General features: G+C 42.0%; 2 protein-coding genes across 4 annotated transcripts in view; one reads left to right on the forward strand and one right to left on the reverse strand.

Moving 5' to 3' along the window:
- Positions 1-20,885, forward strand: part of SYN3 (synapsin III) — a 206,418-nt gene that overhangs the window by 76,002 nt on the left and 109,531 nt on the right. The gene's annotated exons all lie outside the window — the stretch shown is intronic.
- The window catches only part of TIMP3 (TIMP metallopeptidase inhibitor 3), a 39,669-nt gene that overhangs the window by 5,861 nt on the left and 12,923 nt on the right, over positions 1-20,885 (reverse strand). The window contains exons 2-3 of the mRNA XM_037389314.1: positions 6,495-6,577; positions 82-193 (exon numbers count right to left, since the gene is read on the reverse strand). Coding sequence (XP_037245211.1) covers positions 82-193; positions 6,495-6,577 — 195 coding nt within the window. The remainder of the gene's footprint in view (positions 1-81; positions 194-6,494; positions 6,578-20,885) is intronic.

Here is a 20,885-nt window from a genome sequence, read left to right on the forward strand (position 1 = left end):
TACACAGTCCCCCACATCCTTAGCACATGTATCTATAGTACGGAAGAGGTTTTGATTATGAAGAAGTACGCTGTCCTTTACCTGTAATCAGATATTGGTACTTGTTGACCTCCAGCTTGACTCCACAAAGACTCTCAGAGGCTTCTGTGTAGATGTACTGAACGTGCGGCATTATCTGGAAGCCCCTGTACATCTAGAGAAAGAAAAAAAAAAGAAATGCTTTAACTCATCTTAAGATGACTTTTCACTTTAGATTCTTTACAATCTACGTTCCTAGACTGTAGTGGCAAGCAATGTGTTTACAAGGGTGAAAGACTAATGACACTAACTGGACTCTGATGGAAGTGTCCCCACCAGATCTGCTAATAAAGCAGAATACCCACCTGCTACCGAGCCATTGCAATTCAGCACAGGGACCACTTTTCCCCACTCACGTTAGTTCCAGCAGCACTGAGTGAGCAAAGCGCCAACGCTGCAAACTCTGCCAATATCTTGAACAATTTTTTCCCTTATATAGCTCATAATTAGGGAGAAATTAAATTAGTTCAAGTTTGGAATCTCTCTCCTTCATATGATTTACACAATTTCTTCCAAACTAAGGGATTTTTTCATTTAAACAATGACCCTATTTTCCAGTGTTGCTGCTGTAAGGGTTTCAAACCTTTGGCGCTTGATCTAAGTCGTCAAGCCAGACACCTCCTTCTCAAAACACCTAGCATACACAACTCCTGCTGACCTCAGCAAGGATGTGATGTTTCTCTAACTGAATGAATGCAGAAAAATTCTACCCCATCTCCTAAAATTAGCTCAGTACTGATGGGCGCCATAAAGAAAATATCATGTGAACATAATTCCTCTACACTCCTTTTCCTCTTTCATAATCTTTCTTACAGCTCAGTTTAATTGAAATAGGAATCCACAGATACACTGGCAGTTGGATTCGGTCAGAAATTAGCACGTGTCCCTACCTGACCTGACCTTACCGCTGCAATTTAGGGAATCTCATGCCCACCTGTTAGTAGCATGATGAAGTTTGTGCAACAACCAGCACACGTGTGCATTGGACCCAATAAAACATATCCTGTTTTTTGAAACATGGAGGATTATTTTCCTGAAAATTTCATCTTTAAAATTTGGTTATCTTTTCAAAGTATTCAGTGTCTCTTTTTTCCCCACTGACTGCATGAACGGCCAATGTTTAAAAGAAAACAAGAGTCAGAGAGAATCAGTTTCATCACACTTTCCGGCCTATCCTTTTCTCTGACAACTTTAATGACAGAAACCACATTCACATTCAATTTACCTGTAAATATTAAAGTGAGTTAAAAGAGGGGAAAAAAACCCCCAAACAATCCCAGAGCTATAGATCCTTGTTGGTGTACCACCTAAGGCTTAGGTCCTAAGCTGTCGTATCTATTTCTTGAAGTCCCCTATTATCCCAGGGTATTTCACTATTCCCCCACACGCTTTAAAAACAACAAACCTTCTTTCTGAAAGGATGTCTGTTGATTTAACAGATTTTCTGCTAGGCCCAGATACTGCACATAAAAATATAAAAAATGGCTACTCATTCTGCTATGCTGAGAAGTCAAATTATCTCCTGGGCATCCATGGAATGTCTGCCAGGGGTTTTTTCTCCTTAGTTATATTACTGTTATAAGGTTCTGCTGATTGGGGTATCACAACTCAGTAACAGTACTGCTGCGTACAGTAAAGGGTTTGCGTTTTCCAGCCTTCCTTCTACACCCAGCAAATATGCAAGGAAAGCATTTTTTTAAATTAATCACACTGTATCAACGAAAGCTCACAGATCATGTTTGGAATACAATATTGTGTCCCCAAGTGAGTAAAGACTTTAATGAATATGGAAGAGTTGAACCTTGCCTAATCTCTATCCCTGCAATCTTCTTGGTGTGGGATGATCTACTCAGATTTTCCAATTATGTTGAAGATTGCTGGAGATCTAGATTCTGGTCCAAACATCCTGTCCGTACTTGGATGAGTTATTTAGTCCTCAGTACATTTTTGCTCCTCATCTGTAGAAGAGCTCTGCCTTGCTTCCCAAGGGGACTGTCAGGAAAGGCTCATAGAATAAAGATCATGTGTTCAGACTCCATTCTACCGGGTGTCACACCAAGGAGCTATGATAACAGTATCTAAGCAGATAAGACTAGCTAAGATAAGAGCTGGGGCTGCCCAGTCACTCCAGGCAGTGCATTATCTACACTGCAGAGAGCTGTATGCTATGCATGTGCAGTACAAGTGATCTGTTTGCTATTCAGTGCTAAGCTCCAAGTAGTGTTGGCCTAATTAAGTATCTGTGCTATAAAGTCTACACGTGCACCAGCATGCTTTGAGCTCATTCCCCCCCTTGCAGAAAGGGCTACAAGCTAGACTAACCATTCCTCTGAGAAGCTGCTCATGCCCTTCCCACAGGGCCCTTACAGTTGTCACTCCTCGCATCTTCTGCATCATCAAGCTCACCATGACTGCCCATGAAGTAACTAGTGATGCTGAACTGGGGTTTGGTTTTCAACTCCTGACCTAACTTCCTGTTCATATTACCATCAGGGACATCACTGTCAGGGCTGCTGAAGGAAGCACGCTCAGCCTCTCAAAAAACACTTCAGCTCACCTGTCAGTGACCCTCATCAATGTTAGCAAACGTCACACTAATTGACCCAATGCTGGGGGCAGACAGGGCCTGCCTCATCTTCTGAAGGCTAAAGAAAATTCACCATGACTTTGGTTCTCGGGAAGAAAAAGAGAATTTGGCATTCTAAATGTAGAAAATGCTCTTTCAAAACAAATAGATCAATACCTTAAGCATTATTTTTGGATACACAAAATATCCTGGAAGTGCTATTAGAGCAGTCAGAAGAAAACTAACCATAAAGCTATCCTCTCGCCTAACTGCTTCCCTTGGAGTCCTCCTGTCGCCACAAATGTGTATTTTCAGAAGCATAATGACAGGGAACAACGTATTAGCAAGCATCACATGGTGGTGTCTGCTAGTACGGCTACATTTCCAGCTGTGTCAGCATTCCCCTTAGTAGCCCCCATACCACCTCACAAATGCACATGCAAATCCTGTGCTGGTTCTTGCTGCATGATTAACTTCACCCTGTGATACAACGTTCCTCCCTCTATCCCTCTATCACACTAGATACCAAGGTTTGGAGTCATCTTGCCTAACCTTCAGCCACCTAAAATTTAAGTACTTCATATGAATTAGGCATCCTCTCTAGACAAATGCCAAGAACGGGTACCTCCAGAACAACTCAGTCCATCCTAAAATAGCTGTCTACAGCTTGTGGGCTGAATTACACTTCAGTGGTTACTGTCTCTCTCCACTGACAATCAAGAGAGCAGGAAAGACTCAACACCTCATTTCAGTCTGTCTAAAATTAAACTAAATTAATCCCACCTCACTTCTTTCCTCTTGGGACTATCACTTTTCACCCCTTAGACTCATTTTGCAGCTAAGCAACAAACCAAGGAAAGCCTCCTTGCCTCTGGCAGGCTGTGCAGAGTGCTGTCATGGTCAACCAGGACTGTTTGTGCACATGAAGTAGAAATATCTTATCTCCTTGTTTCCTTTGCAGTTTCCTGAAATAGGTTTGGGCCATTCTCAGAATGAGCTGCAGCATCACAGAACATGCAGAGGTCAGATCAGTCCTGTGTAGATTTCTGACACGTGATCTTGAAATATTCTTACGTTATTTGAGAAAGCAGGGGGGGGAGGCAAAGGTTGCTTGAAAAAGCACAAGGCCTTTTCAAACAACAAACCTGAATGCTAGAAAGCCTGGCACTGTTCTGTGCCTGTGGGCTGACCTTGTGCTCCAGTCCAGGCCCCAAGCTGGTTTAGTTGCGAAATTCAGCAACATACTCAGAAGAGTTAGTGAGAGCAAGAATCAGCCACAGCAAACTCCAGGGAACCCATGAAAGATATACAAAGATTGTTTGTTGTCTTTTAAGGCTCTCAATGCTTTTCACAAGCAATTCAGTACACACTGATAGACTAAATGGCTTGTTTATTTTTCATCTGCAGGTGCAGATGGATTTATAGGTGGCCAAAAAACACTGACATATTAGTTTTATCTTCAGAGTTGTTCCCATGCAGCTGTGCAAAGCCATAGGCCTCTTCAGTTTTCTTTTCAGCCGGAAGACTGAAGCTTTCATTGGGGTGAGCAAGGGAGAGATTTGCTGCATCATTCTGAGCTCCCCCACTGTATTGAGCTGAATCCCTCTTTATACTGAAGTCTCTAAGCTCAGCAGAAGGACAGCAGGGTTTCAAAGATGATACTTGGTTTGTTTATCAAGAACTATGTCCTATGGACATTCCAGTTTTACAGAGCACTTTGAGTGTTCCAGGTTCCTTCCTGCCAAAGGTCAGAGTTAAATGTGCAAAGCAACATCTCACCAGCTCACCATCTATGTAGCAGACACAGAGGCAGTTTGACCAACACATGATTTCCCCTTTAAAATCACTCTTGCTTTTGTTGGACACGTAGCTTTCTAACAAAACACTGTGGAACTGCTCCTGCAAAAAATGCAATTGTTCTCTTGTGGTCTCAGCATGAGAACACCGCACATTACTGCAGTATCTGTTGTAAACACCCTAGCCCTGTGCTGCAGAATAATCCAATGAAAACAGCCAGGACAAGCTCAGACATCTTATTTAAGGATTGACACAATGGTGTCTATTGACAGTAGAGTGGCTGCTGCTCCACTCAACGTGTTCACCTTGCCTGAGCTTGTGTTTTTTCTCCTGCCAGCAGACACATAGAAGCCTTCCCTATTCATAGCAGGGCTACTGCTGCAGGGTCCTAGGTCAGAGGTGGGAATGCTTAATGCTGTTGTGCTTCCCTGACACTGCAGCTCACTGGCTGACAATGGGGCAGGCTGCATCATTACTTAGGAGAGAGGCTGGCATTAATTACTACCCTTTACCAACCGTAATTTTGGGGACTACTGTTTATCCTAGATCATCACTGGACCCTGTTCATGGTCATGTTGGACAGGAAGCACCTTGGAGCTGAGTAGGAGGGAAAGTAGAGGTTGTGGACAGACTGGGATGAAATCAGAAAAAGAAAAGTTGATGAAGCCATTGTAGCATGTGAATGTTGAGTAGTTTCGTGAAGTGGCATACACTTCCTAAGCTGGAGAGTGAAAAACGGGACAAAAACAGCAGAGTGCTGCGGCCTGATGTCAGAGACAGCCATCAAGAAAAAAAATAAAAAATAAAAGAAAAAAGGAGCAGCAGCATTGTCTCGCTTGTTGTCAACATAATCGGCTACCTTTTTTTTTTTTTTTTTTTACAAAAACAAGTTATCAACAAATATATATATTTCCTTTTGAATCTTAAAAAGAAATTTTTAAGATTAAGGAAATTAGTAAGCCCAGCACCTCATGCCCTCTTATTCAAAGTGCAAACATTCCACTCCAGTGGAAGAGCCATGCCAGGGCAGATTTGGCTACGTGTGCGGTTTTGCGACAGCTTATGAAACAGGCTTTGCGTCTCCTCCTCCCAGCTCTGGTGCTGAGCTATAAACTGCCTTATAAAGAGAGTTACTGTTATGAGGCAGGCAAGTGACTGGTTTTTTCTGAACCTTTACTTTGTCTAATATGTTTCAGATTTCTGCAGTCTCTGCCAAGCTTTTCCATTCCCTTTCTTTTTTTCTTTTTTTTTTTTTTTTAAAGACATAAACCAGTCTTATGACTGGAATGGCATAGCCAAGGAAAACAATCTACGGCTGATTTTTAGTATTACATAACAAGGGGTCAGTTTAAGAAAAAAACCAAAGTGCAAAGCAGCAGGTTGAGTGCATTTCGTGCAGCAAAAAAATGGAGCTCTGAAGACATGAACTTCTCTGAAGAGAGAAACAAAGCAACTGGTGTAGGAGTTCTACCTCTTTTCATCTCTGAGTCAACATTTTACAGCTCTTCTGAGCTGATTAAATAAAAAGCTGTAGCTTTCAAACATAAAGAGTTCACTATATGAGTTTCATTTGTTCATTTGTACATGGAAAATAAAAGCCATCATTCTAACTCGTGGTCACAAAGCATGCAAGGAAAGAAGAGATGAAAGACCACTCTCCCAAAGCTGGCAAACTCCTTACCACTACCACATCTTGAATTTAATGAAAGTGCTGCGTGGATAAGCTTGCATTTCTACAGTCTCACACTGTTTATGTTGAACACTAACAGGCAAACAGGACTCCAGTATCTAGAGAAGCCCATCTGGCATCTTTTACTACCAGAAATTTTAAAATTAAAGGAAGAATTCAGGTATTCAGCATTGTATGTCAGGAATGACCTCTTCCTGCTTCTTTCTCCCCTCCAGACAAAATTGCTGGTTACTTTCCAATCTGGTTGACCAATACAAAAAGTTGAGGTGCTGTTATTTTAAGTATGCAAACTCTGTTCGTTATTACATATTAATTAGAATCACTATCATTCTACAAGCCTATGTGAAACATCTGCAAGCATACCTTCATCTGCTTGACTGTGTACCGCATTGTTCCAAATGGTCCATCTTTCATGAGCTTCTTCCCGACAACTTTAGCTCGAATCACTGTCATGAGAAAGGAAAAATACAACAAATTATTAATAACTTTACACAACATGTAGGGCAGAACCTCCACTTCAAAAAAAGCCACTTGGACAAATTACTCTGTAAAATAACACAAAAATCCAGGCCAGCCCTCCCCTCAATTGATTCTAAATCTCATACACAATGAAGGCATATAAAATGGGATGCCAAAACAAGTATTTATTTAAAGGACATACAGTTCTGCCTGAAGAACAAGAACAAGCAATATTTATATCAAAATCTCGCTGAAATCTGCGAAGCAGACTATAGCTGGGATTAAGGCAGGTTAAAATCTTTGCACCAAGCCACCGGGATGATGCTTGTACTTAATGTCTTAACTCTGAACGCAGAGGATGATGTCCAACAAAATACTACTTGGAAATTGTTCTTTGGATGCCCAGTGCAGCCACAACAACACAGTACAGTGCACTGTACTGTATTTTGTATATTGAATATCCCGTATCTGGAGATTTCACTAGAGCTGCTACATTTCAGGTACTGATGAGCTCCCAAAAAAATGGCTCCCTTGAACAAATGGCTACTGTGCAAAACCAGATTGTTCAGCAACCATCAAGTTCACAGTGAAAGCTGACAGGCCAGCCAGAAGCCACCTGGAAGACTAAAGCTGGCCCATCAGACCTTACGTACACTGGACTTCATTTCTTCATGGATACTAAGGGGCAGTGTGAGTGCATGCCTGCACACAGCATCCAGCCTAACATAGATACCTTCACTGCACCACAGACACACCCAGCAATGCCAACCAACCCAAGCCATCATAATGATTTTGAGGTCCCTCAGATGGATCTAGTAGGTAGTTTACAGTCAGCGTTTATCAAAAAGTTCTCTTACTCATCTGTTTGTGGGGCATTCCACAAAAACCCCTGCTGTTCCATCAATTCTCTGAAAAAGTTCTGCTGTCACTTGCTCATCTCACAGGAGCAAGGCTTGGTGACAGGGCAGGCATTATCCAGCTAAACTCCACTCCCCTAGAACAATCATATCGCATTATACAAGCGCCAGATCTGGCTTAATTTTTATAAGGGTTGCAAAAGATGCAATTGGACACAACCAATCTTGGGAAGAATAAGGATCACTGTTAGAAAATCCTGTACCCCAAATGCCACTCATACAAACAACAAAACAAAAAAAAGAAAACAAGGAACTGAAAATTCCCTCAATCAAGAGAATCATCAAAACTACACCATAACTGTGCAAATTTTACCTAAAATCTTATTCATCAAGCTTCTCATCACAATGGCTATGAAAATTATTCCAGTAGAATAAACCAAAGAATGTAACAAACTCATAACACGCTTGACCATGTATAGTTATACATAACCCCCCCAGAAAACCCTTTTTTGTGGAAGAGGAGGTACTAGCTACTCTTGCACAAAGCTTATAATGATAAACCATTGCAAACAATGCACCTCTGATGAATATATGGCCTGATGGTTCCAGGCTACTGAAATCTAGCAACTAAAACAGACCACATACTTCATGTCCTCTGAGCCTCTGAAGGTCCTGATCATAACTCCCCGCCCAGCACAAAGGTAGTGCTTTCACAGCAATCTTTTGCAGGATTTCATCTGTGTTTTGCTGCATGTACTGTATTAATGCATCATATAAAACAATTAATTAAAAAGCAGGAAGGCATGGAAGGGAGGCAAAAAGGTGGAAGTATTCTTTTGCAAGTGTCATGGTTTAACCCCAGCCAGCAACTAAGCACCATGCAGCTGCTTCCTCACTCAACCCCAGTGGGATGGGAAGAGAATCAGAAAGGTGAAACTAAGAAAACCTGTGGGTTGAGATAAAGACAATTTAATAGGTAAAGCAAAAGCTACCCATGCAAGGAAACCAAAATAAGCATTTCATTCACCACTTCCCATCGGCAGGCAAATGTTCAGCCATCTTCCAGGAAAGCAGGGCTCCATCATACATAATGGTTACTTGGGAAGACAAACACCATCACTCAGAGTACAACCCCCCCCTTCCTTCTTCCCCCAGCTTTTATGGCTGAGCATGACGCCATATGGCATGGAATATCCCTTTGGTCAGTTAGGGTTGGCTGTCCCAGCTGTGTCCCCTCCCAGCTTCTTGTGCACCCCACAGCCTGCTCGCTGGTGGGGTGAGGGGCAGAAAAGGCCTTGGCTCTGTGTGAGCACTGCTCAACAGTAATGAGAGCATCCCTGTGTATCAACACTCTTTTCAGCACAAATCCAAAACAAGCCCATACTAGCTACTATGGAGGAAATTAACTCTATCCCAGCCAATACCAGCAGAGCAAGCAGGAAAACCAAACAAGTTATTTGCATCACAGCACTATCTAAAAGTGGCAAAAAAGTTCAGGGATCCATTTTCCTAGGTATATGGGACATCAAACAAGCACCTTGTTGTAAACTAAACAGGCTAATAAGCAAACAGCTGTAGAAGCCCACTGGAAGAAGTGGGAAAAAGAGCAGGCTGATTTTGCTCATGACCTAGACCAAATTAATGAGTCAAAAAGCTTGTCCCACCTTTCTGAATAATCTGAAGAACAGATTCAAAGGAAGAGATAGGCATGATTATATACACCAGTTCCTGCAACTTATTCCATGAGGATGGTGTGGAATGAAGACAAATTCACTCTGCTCTGATTTATATCCTATGCTTCCAGCCAGACTTGTCAAATAAATTTTGAACTAGGTAAGACAGTCCTGCTGGCTTTGATTCAAAGGACCAACAAAACCTTCATTCATTGACTATAAAACTTCATTCTATTTTTTTTTAACTTCTATTATCCAATGGCAGTAAAAGCCGGTTTTGTTGATTCTCCTTTTTAACAAGTTGTTCAGACTTCAATTTACTCTCTTCTTCAAAATTTAGTACCTATATTGAAGCATGTCCTTGAGGACTGCAAATATCTTAACAGAACTAGGTTCTTCCATTCGTTGCTCCCAACAACCACAATCATCACCGAAGCGAAGAAAACCAGACTGCCTAAGGGGCAATGAGAAAACACAATTTCTTCAAGGTTTTGTGAATTCCAGGGCACTTCACTAATGGTGGAGTCTACAGCAGAGGGTGTCAAAAGTCTTATCTCTTCATCTATTGCATATCTGAAACACTGAAACTGAAAATCCTGGTGTTTGCCCAACATATCTGAAATCAACAATGAAATTTTATCTTATTGACAATCATAAGAAATATACTAAAAGGCAGTATTGCAAAATGCTAGGTTTTCAAACCAGAACACAGTTAGCATAAAAGATGACAGGCACATTCCCAATTGCTGAAAAACACCTAAACCCCATTTTCTTCATGTACTTCAGTGCCAGTTTGGCAGCCCTTTAACTTCCAGTTAGAGTAACACATCCACTTCAGAAAGAGACCAGCTTCGATGTATGGACTAATCCACAGCTTCACCACAAGACCAAAGATTCAAAATGCACATCTACACTAGCACATAACAGCATCCCAATTGCAACTAATGCTAGCTACCCTTGCAAGCAGGTGGAAGGATCTATATTTTCATATTATTGTTCCCCAGTAAAGTCAGAGAACAACCATCCTAGCAAATTCACCTAGTAAAAGCTGTTAAAAACCTTAGTGTGGGTTATCATTTCAAGCCTTTTGTAAATGGGTCAAGTCCTCTGTATCTCAGAGAAGTTGGCTTCATCACCCAAATGGTAACTTTTCTAGGTAAGTTCCTTCCTTTACCAAAAAGGTAGGAATGAACAAAGAACCCACCCTGCCTTATTTTTCCCACATTAAAGGAAAAGTCAAGCTGTTGGCCAAGGAGCAGAAGATACTCCAACTTAAGTGTACTCCCTGTACTATGTGAGGCTAAATTCCCACTCCCTGCGGATTAGATGCACCTGGGTAACTGGCAAGAAATGCTGGATGGACAGGACGGCTCAGAGGTTGCTCTTCCATATCTGGCTTCATCACCCTAAGCCTCCTCACATGCAAGCCACTTGTAAATCTGCCCAGAACAGAGCTCCAAGCTGCAGACCTGCAGCCACTTTTCCCAGTTCCTATCTTTGCTCCTTCAAACCTCCGCTTACCAGTTATACTGCTGGACCAGTCTTCACACCTCATAGAAGCTAAAGAATATTGCTCCTAACTGAGCAGAGGCCATGCATACTCACCAGAGGAATTTTTCACCCTCTGCAAATTATCAGAAATTTGCAGAATTTCTGCTGCAATTTCAGTCCATGTTATGTTAATGAAGTCAAGTGTTTACTTCTAGCGACTCCTACTGCTCCAGCAGAATGAGGCAATAGGTGCTGTGACTGCTCCCCTGAACTCCTTCCTTCTCCCTGAAGCTCTATTACAGTCCCTGCTATTACTGATGGGAAACTTTATCCCACACAAGTGGTCACCAAAATAGCTGCATATTTTTAAACCACAATTCCTTTGAAGTACTGCCTATGAAAATACTCCAAGATGAATGTTTCTCAGTACTTTGGGGTTTCAGGTCAGGTCACTTTGTGGGACTGGAGCAGTTGGCAAGGTCTCATGAGTGATTTGTAATTATTTATGAAAAGTTAAATTAGATGAGGATATAAATTTTGATAAAGTAAGCATGGCAGCCATACCATGAATCAAAGAGGAAAAAACATGTGCTGCTTCTCAACATTTGACGTGATTTAAAAATGAGGGAGAGAACAGAAAGAAGGAAAACCAGATATTTACTTGCCATTCTAGAAAAAAAATATTACTAAAATAACGACCTGCTGTATTTGAGGATTCAAGAAATACATCTAACAATGTATCACAAATTATTAATATATTTATCTCTTTTCCCTTGCCCCCTTTTTTTTTTTTTTTTTTTTATGTAAACTAGCTTAGTGCTTAGGAAAACAGAAACGGCTCAGATTTGCCACAGGACTAGTATAGTGAAAGCAGCTAATGGCTCATATTCCACCAGCATCTCTAGGATAGTACAAACTGTCTGCATGCACACGTATACACGTAAATACATACAAAAATCACTTGTATCTTTTCCACATGTCACTGGATGAGGTCTTCTTACAAAGGCAAACAAATCAGAATGGGCATAGGAGAAAAAGGCCCTATACACACTTTTATTTGCTCAAATGCACACATATCTAACTCAAGTACTCTTTAACTTTAGCCTTTACTCTGTGGCCATTTTCACAGGGATTCATAGGAAGACTAAGCCTAAAGGCAAGATATGAAGCCGAAGAGGACACTGGCTTTACAGCTGAGATAGCAGAAGGCATTCTTTTCACGGGATAAGGAGCAGACAAACAGGCAATGACCAATGGGAGGGCAGTGAACACGAGATTAAGACAAGCATTTGCCAAGCTGAGGAAACAACATTCTAAAAAGACTTGTAATTAAGTCATTTCATCCAGGCACATGCTAGCTTCCACGTGTGCAGCAGTAGCTCTTTTTCCCAATGGAAAAGCAAAAGGCATCACCTGTCTCCGTTCAGTCCCGCCTGTGTCCTTTATCGGGGCCAGCCACTAGATGGCGACACCATCACAAAGCTCACCTTTCCTTACCAAGAGGGCAGCGGTCCACGCACCGGCTAACCCCGCAAATCCCAGCTGTATGCCCAGCTGCGCCATGAGAACCAGATGCTTTCATACAAGAGGCCTGGTTGTCATCCATAAACAACATTTTAAGTGGAGGCACACACCCTTCAGAGACCAGGATTTGCTCCAAACCCATTTCCCTTGAGTCCAATTATCATGAACAGCTCAGGAGAGTAACAAATGCTACACTTCTCATTATTGTTTCAAGGATTTATTTTATTGGTCTGCAATATGAGTATTTTCAAGTGAGAGGTTTGGCTGAGATGCATGCTCACTGCATTTAAGTAAGTGAAGGATGTGGAGGATTCATGTTGTTTACTAATGGAGACACAGGGGACAAGTTATTCTCCCAGTCCGCTCTTTGACATCCAAGTAGTGGCAAAATAAAATATATGGGGAGCGGCAACGTGACCAGGAGGCTGAAGAAAGTCTCCTTCTATCCTGAGGCCACTGACTATACCAGGAACCGGACAGCAAAAACCACCCCCAACTGAATGATGGAAATGCCATCTTAACACTAGGCACAAGACATGCCAGGAAGGAAGGTTGCCATTTTATTCATCCAAAGACTACACAAGGGCTCATTTCCAAGAGCAATTTACTGAGAACTTTTTACCAGCTTTACTACCAGCTCTCTCATTCAGCCTGTCTCACATCACTCAGGGCTAAGGCAGCCGGTATGTTTAAAACTCCTGAGCATTACCTAGAACACTATTGAGGTATTCGTTTATTCTAGCACTTCTGGGGGTGTCTCCTAACATGGTCAAGGCAGGGTGCTTTCACACACAGATTTTACAGGATTGGTGCTGATGGTACAGCTAAAAAGACAGAATTGCTGTGTCTGTCTTGCTTGCTCACTCAGATGAACTGCGTTCCTTTACCCACTCCCCTGGCTTGATCCGTTAGTAATTATTACCAACACTCTTGACCTCTCTACAAACACAGGATCGTAACTACAAGCGGATCGTGTCCTTTGGACTGGAAGTCTGGCCCAGTTATATGCAGCCCCTTGGGAAGCTCAATTAAATTTCCTGGTGTAGGCCTGTACGAGCAGCAAGCGGGTGGGACTTGCTTTGGAAGGCGGAAAAAAAAAGCAGCCTCTTCCCCATTCCAACACTTCCATAGCAAAGCAGAATGGAGAGGGAAATGCTGATGTGGACTCACGAAAAGGGGAAAAAACAGATATAAGTCTCCAGTCCGTTTGATGATTTGTCTGTACTGAAAGTCACCTCCTACATAATCAAAATAGAATTATTTTACAAATTAAGAGTATTGAATTTGAAGTCTTCTTGCAAAGTGTGAGAAGGCTGGAAAAATACAATAGAGGAGCCTCCTCTTGCCTTGCTCCATCACGACCTCCAGCCAAAACCACAAAGGCAAAGCAAACCTCTTTTGCTTTGTTTTGAAAGTAGCATCACCAGAGAACCTCATCGAGAACAAAAACCAAAAAGGTAGCGAATAAAAAAAAGAGGTTCACTGCTGTCTGCCCTCCTCTCATACCCCTCACCAACAAACTAGTTTCCATTATTGGCAGTCCAGATCTTGACTTCTTGCCTTTTCAAAGCACTCTGAGGAACACTGACTGAGCAAGAGCACCTTCTTGACACCAACCACCTCTACCAGTCAGACAGCTGCCACATAAATATCACGTTGGAAAGGGCTTGTGCTTACTTCAAGTGTGCTGGAACATTGTGACTAACAATAAAAGTCTAATTAGAAACATGAAGGTAAGACACCCAGATACCTTTCCTTCCTATTTTTCTAACCAGAACTAGGACACTTACTTTTGGCCTTTGTTTTACAGATCCACAAAACTCTCCCTGTCCGTCGCATACCAAGGCTGTTTGAAGGCCACCCAAAAAAAGTAGAAGGCAATTAAATGGCTTCACGTAGGCCCAAGCTCTGTCTAAAACAACTGATCACAATTGCACTTGCTAATTAACCAGGCTTCCCACCCCTGCAGATTTCCATGCCACTGATGTTTGCACAACACGTTGTGCTGCTTGATTTCCAACACTGCAAAAAAAAAAAAAGGCGTGATACAACTCTTTCTTACAAGACTATGATTGCATCAAACCTCCCATCACTTCAAGAAGTATAAACTGCTCTAGAAGGGCTTTACTTGGGAGAAAGTTAATCCTCCCCACAAGACCACAAATTAAGGATACAAGGTTGCATAAAATAAGCAGAGCTTGTCTTGGCATTTCACCTGTAGCTTATTAAATGCATACAGTTTTTCTGATGGCAGCAATGGCAAGCATTTTTCTCCCTTCCCATATGGTGCATCTCACCCTATGGAAGCCCAAGCTCCCTTTGAAATACATTAGAATTGGAGAGAAAGGAGAGGTTTCTGTTAGATAAGAAACTGGAAAATTCTTTTCCAGACACTTCATTCAGGCTCCTATACGCAATTTGGTTTAAGACTCTTCAACTGCCCAGCACTGCCTCTGCCATCTAAGCTCCTCATGTTAGCTCCCTTGCTTTCCCATCATACAGCAACAGTCTGATGGAAGGATGGAGGAAAGACTGAAAGGAAGAGGAAGAAATGCATCTAAGATGCATTGACATCCATTTACAAGTAGAATCTTTTAGATCCACACATAGATGGTATGTTTGGTGCCAATGGAAATCAGCTTCAGGAAACACCTGGTGATAAACAAAGAGAAGGTAAAGGAAGAAAAAAAAAAAAAAAACGAAAAAAAAAACCAACCAGTATCTGTTGTTACCAGCTATCTTACCTACTAAACTCAGAGAAGCCAGGTAGGCCCAAGAGATTAGCTAGTACAGGCACAGAGTAAGTTGAGGCAGAGGAGTTACAAACATCGCTAAGTTAGTCTCACAGCTTGTATCAACAAAAGAGTTTAGGTTTGCTGTGGATGTAAGCAGAGAGACTGCAGATTACATGAGTGTGCCTACAGCTTTGAGAAACCTCTGGTAAAATAAAAAGAGAAACCAATGTCATTCCTGCCAACTAGCCATTTCTGTGTCTCCTTTCTGGCAGGCTTTTTTTTCTTTCCACCTGAGTATTTTTAAACTAGTCACTGAAAGCTGAATTCAGACTAGAGGCAAAAGGCAGTAGGCAAGTATGAAAGTAAAGGAAGGAAAAGTAATGCAAGTGGAGGGAGGGGAAGGGAGTGCCTCATGAACAGAGTACAGTAGAGAGTCACCTTGCACCTCTCTCCAAGGGATGTTTTCAGCAGAGTACATTTTGCCTCATTTTGTGCCACTGACAACTGCCAAAGAACTGCTTTCAGCCAAGGTTAGCAGTGTTGGAAAGATGGTTGTCAAAACCAACACACAAAAGCACTTCCAAACACAGCTTACAACAGTGGGTAAAAATAACAAGCATATGACTCAAAGCTGGTTAGGCAATGCTTAGCTCAGAACACCTTTTCCATTTTCTTCTGATCTACATAAGATTTGTGCAATAAGATTTAACTCAGTCCTCACTTCCAGATCAAGTACTTCTAGACACAGTACCTCAGGACAAGGGGAAGCCCGGCTGAGACAGACAAGGCTATGGTTTCTCATAGCTCTTTGGAATTGTTCGAGGGAGCCACAGATCTAAGCGTTCCACTCAGAGAATATGGCAGAGCTGAAGTGAGACCAATTAGGGGCAAATGGAAACCATATGTGATTTTAATGAAACAAGGAGCTGGTGCACATGACTTACTGCTGCAGGAGCATTTACTGCCTGAAAGGAATGTGCATCTGGCATTGATCGTTTCCCAACCCATCAAGTGAACAGTAACATGGAAAGCAAATTGAAGAATATGATGAGAGATGAATTGCCTGAAGTACAGTTAGGGGAGCTGCCTCTGCAAGGAGAAAACATGTCCTTTGCTTGTATCTTAGTGATACAGTTGCAAGTGAGGCTGACCTTCCATTTCTACAGATCATGATAATAAACAAAACGAGTGCAGGAGCGATTAAACTGGATCAAGTGGTATTTTAAAGAACCTACTACAATCACAGAAATCCCATTCTGGTTCACATGGGGCAGACTTAATCCCTTGAGGCCATGGGCACTGCTTAAAGAATAAAGAATGTCGATCCTAAGCAAGGTTAATACACAGTCCTCAAATGTGATGCTGTTGCTGCAAGTACTCAAATGACATTGCTTTTATGTGTACGTCAGAACAGGTACATTGAGAAGATTTGAGCCTGAAGAGGCAGTGTAGACACACCCTCCTTTTGTTCCTTTTCTTCTTTTTGACTGCAAATATCCCAGGAAGTTTCGGTTCTGCTGAGAAAGAGAAGTCCATAGCCTGCAAAGCTTTAGACAAGTTGCTCTATTCTGATATGGTGACTCCTTCTACAGGCTGTTGTGTTGCAGCTTGGTATCTGGTTCTCAGAACAAAACCACTATCTTACCAGGCAGCCAAAAGATTGCTCCCATGTGTCACAAGAGGAAGGGAGGAAGATGCTCTGATCCAGCACCCAACCCTATATGCAGCGAATGTCCAGGGCTTGAAGGTGGTAGATCCTACTTCGCATTTCATGTAATAGTCAGACACCTGCAAGGCCAGATACATAGAACTGGCATGTCTTTGCTCCTTAATGCTCTATTTTCTCTGTAGGATATTCAGAGTTAACAAGTGTAATAAATTCATCACTGTATTTTTCAAGGAGGCAATAGAAAATTCTTCAGCCAAATCTGCTAATTTATTAGCCTTCCTTAACCCACAGTGCAACCCGTGAACATACTGAGAGCTCACATCCAAACTGTCCAACAAGAGGAGGAAGAGGAGGAAGAGGAGGAAGGAGAGTCCTGCTAAAAAGAACATCTGAAAGCAGTTTTCTTCTGCACATTAGAAATAGGGCAGCTCTGACAACCCATGTAAACCTTTCAAAACAGGGAGTATCAAAAGCCACAGCCCTGGACACTCCCTGCCTCAGCAACTTCAGAGGATTGCCTTTGCTTCAGCACCTTGCCCAGCTGGGACAGGTGCCAGCACTCTATGAAGAGGCTGCACTCCACTGATCACATGGTTTACACTCAATTTTGCACGTAGGAACTAGAGAGGAAGAACTGTTTGGGAACATGTATAGATTTCAAGGGTACTGGGTGGGCCTACAAATTCCTTCCTGCATTAGAAAACTTGCATTAAACTGATAAGCTAAGCAGCTGTCCATGCCAAGGAGGTATATTTATCCAGGTCAGGCCTATATGTGCTGCTCTGCTGTTCCTATTTGCACTGGACCTGACAGGACCCAGCATTAGGCCTGCCAGACCCTGGAATTAAACCTGCATTCAAACAATTTCTCCTGTGAGAAGCCAGTACCTTTGCCCACCATTCTTGAGCCATTATAATTCAGAAGCTGACAGCCTCTGCAGACTGTCCACATGCACTGGACATGTCCATGACACAGTTCTGGTTTACCATAATGCTTAAGGAATTTACTAATTGCCCATTTTATTAATTTCTATTTTGTAACCACAGTCATCTATACTATGTAGCTGAGCTTAGCTACGTGAAGAATTTTACCTGGAGTCTGAGCACCATGACTTGGGCATTGAATTCTGGTTCAGTGTCCATTAAAGTAAGTGGAAAACCTCCCTGAGTCCCAATTCAGCCTCACGGACCACAATTCCCACTCAGACTGCAGGTCAGTGTCAGAAGAGTATCAGGGCAAACCTCATACTGACCAATTTGCCCACCTATCTAGAACTTTCCAGGATCCCATGTAGTGCCCTGTCCTAACTGTGTTCCAACACATCATCCTTCATTTTGGACTTGCAAAGGGATATTGAAGGCCAGAAGAACTCAGTGTTGATTTTTCATGGGAATAACGCAAAAAAAAAAAAAAGGAGTGTGATATGAGACATGCATGAAAGATGTAACAAGACGACCTAGAAGTTTAAGAATATCTATAAGCAACAACTCTTTACATGAGTAACATAAATACTGCACACTGTACATCCTCTGGCTCTGAAGACACAGGATTTTCCCTCTGCAATGACAGAGAGCATTGACAGAAGAAAGGGTAGGCAGACACTAGCCAGTTACCTTTGTTCTTCAATTTTCTTAGAAACTCCCTTACTGTCCTATGGACAGACTGGCCAAAGTTGTCCCATAGAAACGGAGCAGAAAGAGAAACCATTTAACCATCTTGTTCTTTTGTCACCCAAACTTGCCTCATACAAACTTTTCATCAACATCTCATGTTCATGAGCAGCCCAATATGCCACAATCAGAATAGATTTCCAGAAATTGTGTCCATTACTTGGATGCCCATATGCATCCTGGTGCTCCCAATGAAATATTAATGACATATGACTCAGCTACTGCAAGCACAGGGAACATACTGAATAGTTAACAGTATCTGTCAACCACCTACTGCTGACTTTTTTTCTTTTGCACAACAGATATTTATACAAATCCAAGACTAACCCATACTGGTTTACTCCTAGTCAGTATCGCTAATTGGTGGGTTTTATATGGAAATTCTCAAGTTGGACCAAATGAATCTGATGGATATTTACTTCAGGTGAACCTACCAGTCAGTCAGCTCACCTGTGCTACTAGAGTTTGTGAGCTTTGTAAAGTATTCTTTCCAAAAACTTTCATAAAACTTCCAGTTTGGGGGAGGTAAGCCTGCGTTCTAATACTGCTTCTTAGGTCTCCTTGTAACTTTTTAGTGAAAAACCAAAAGGTCACAAGATATGGGTGGATAGTCATTTCACAGCTGCCCTGGCACAGTGATTGCTATTGCTGAATGCTCTAAGACCCATTAACTGTTTGGGAGGCAGAAGTTCTGTGGACACTGCACTGCTGAACGTTTGCAGATAAGGGTAATCATTTCCAGGCTATACATCGAGCCTGACTAGCTCTCCTGCAACATTGCTGTAACAGGACTATTTTGGCAAAGTAATGAACCATCCTCCCAAGAGTCAGCTTTTCAGGGCTCCAGTTCAGCTCACACCTGGAACACAGGTGTAAGCATGTTTAAACATTGACAGGGAGGGAACAAACAGAAACGCAAGGGGAAATAACCTTGTCTCAGTCCACTGGCAGCAGCATAGCCACAAACTTGTTTGTTGATTAATACAGCAAACCCAAGAACCACCCATTGCCAAGGACTGAAGCAAGCGAAGGGTGTGTAGATTTGTGTTTTAAAGGGAATGCTTAGCATTCAGAAAAAGCTAACTATAAACCCCAGAGGACAAATGAACTGGAATCTCTACCAGCTTGGGAGGAAGGCAGTGTGTAATGTGATCAAAATCAACACTTCTAGAAGGGGAGGCTGTTACTGTTAAACCATCAGAGATAGGACTAGTAGAAATATTTCTGGAAATGCTTTTTTTCCTGTCAAGAAATGTGGTTTTACTTAAGTCACAAATTTCTAAGGAAACAATCAACTTCAGCAAAGTTATTTTTTTTTTCTTCTCAGAAAAAGTGAGACCTATTTTCATCCTCTGTCAGCATTTCTCTTCAACTGCACTTCAAGTCTAAAAGTTGAGGTGAAATGACACCTTTGTTCAAAATGGGCATTTTGAATTAACCCTTCAAAACATTTGACTCAGATGCATCAGAATCACTTTTCCCAGCAAATTCCATGCTGAAGACTCTGGTATTTTCATTTTCCCTCGCATTTCAGATTGAGTAAATTTCCACCATTTCAAAATTCTCTGTGGGACAGAAATTACAACCCTCTGCCGCAAATTTCTAGACTCCTCTTTCACTGTATAAATCAGAGGTGACAACACAAGCTCTAATGACAGAAGCAAGACTAAATTCCATTTTTTCCCTCATTTTTCAGAAGCAGCAAGTAAATTCATACCAGTGAGAGCTGCAGGTGCTGAGAACTGGCATAATTTCAAAAAGTAAGCCATTATACCCTATGATCGCAAAGAACATCTAAACTAAAACAAGCATTCAACATCAGAGATCAGTCATTTAGTTCACTGTGCTAGTAAAAGTCTGTCAACACTGCAGACTCTAAATGAACATAGACATACTAGTTAAAAAGTGACTTAGGATACCACAAACACACTAATTTAACCTGTTCAAGTAAAACATTGGCTTGCTGAGTGCTTGTACTTTGAGACTGCAGGCAAGTCAGCAAGTCAGCTCTGTGACAAATGCCTTCCTACTCTCTTTTTCCTTTCTAGCAGTTTCCAACATTTTGAAGCAGTATTGTCTGATTGCAGGCTGTTTCCTGAAGCTACTTCCTTCAACTGCCTGCTGAACCCAGTGGGAATCTTTCCACTGATTTTAACTGGAGTGGGATCAGGCCCTCAGTAAGTAGTGGTGGAATTCCTAGACTTACAAACTGAACAGCTGTCTCTGCCTTTCCAAAAGGAGGAAAGTTATTCCTGCAGCTGTTTTCCCTTAAGTGCCATTGCTCCAAACTGTAACAGGACTGGAGGGAAGGGGAGAAGGTGGAATTTTAATAACCCATTAAAAGGAGTATGGGCCATTGCGCAGCAGCTCTTTCAGTTCTACTCCAGCAGGGTCACTGCTGCCAGGCTCAGACAGCCCTAAGGGCACGGGAAAAGTCGTCTTCTTGTTTTCACATCTCATTCACAGAATGGATAACGAAGGGGAGGGAGGAATCAGCTTTTGGGTTAATTAGCACCACGAACAGGCAGCTGCATTGTCATTAAAAGTTCAAGAAGTCATCAGGGTCATCACTGAACTGCAAGATGTACACACACGCACACGAGGCACACGTCTAAGCCTGGATTTTTTGCAGCCTTGCTCGGCTCTGATTTTCCACTACCCCAAGGGAAACACTCT

Source organism: Falco rusticolus, chromosome 5 (genome assembly GCF_015220075.1).
Source record: "Falco rusticolus isolate bFalRus1 chromosome 5, bFalRus1.pri, whole genome shotgun sequence".
Taxonomy (NCBI): Eukaryota; Metazoa; Chordata; class Aves; order Falconiformes; family Falconidae; genus Falco; species Falco rusticolus.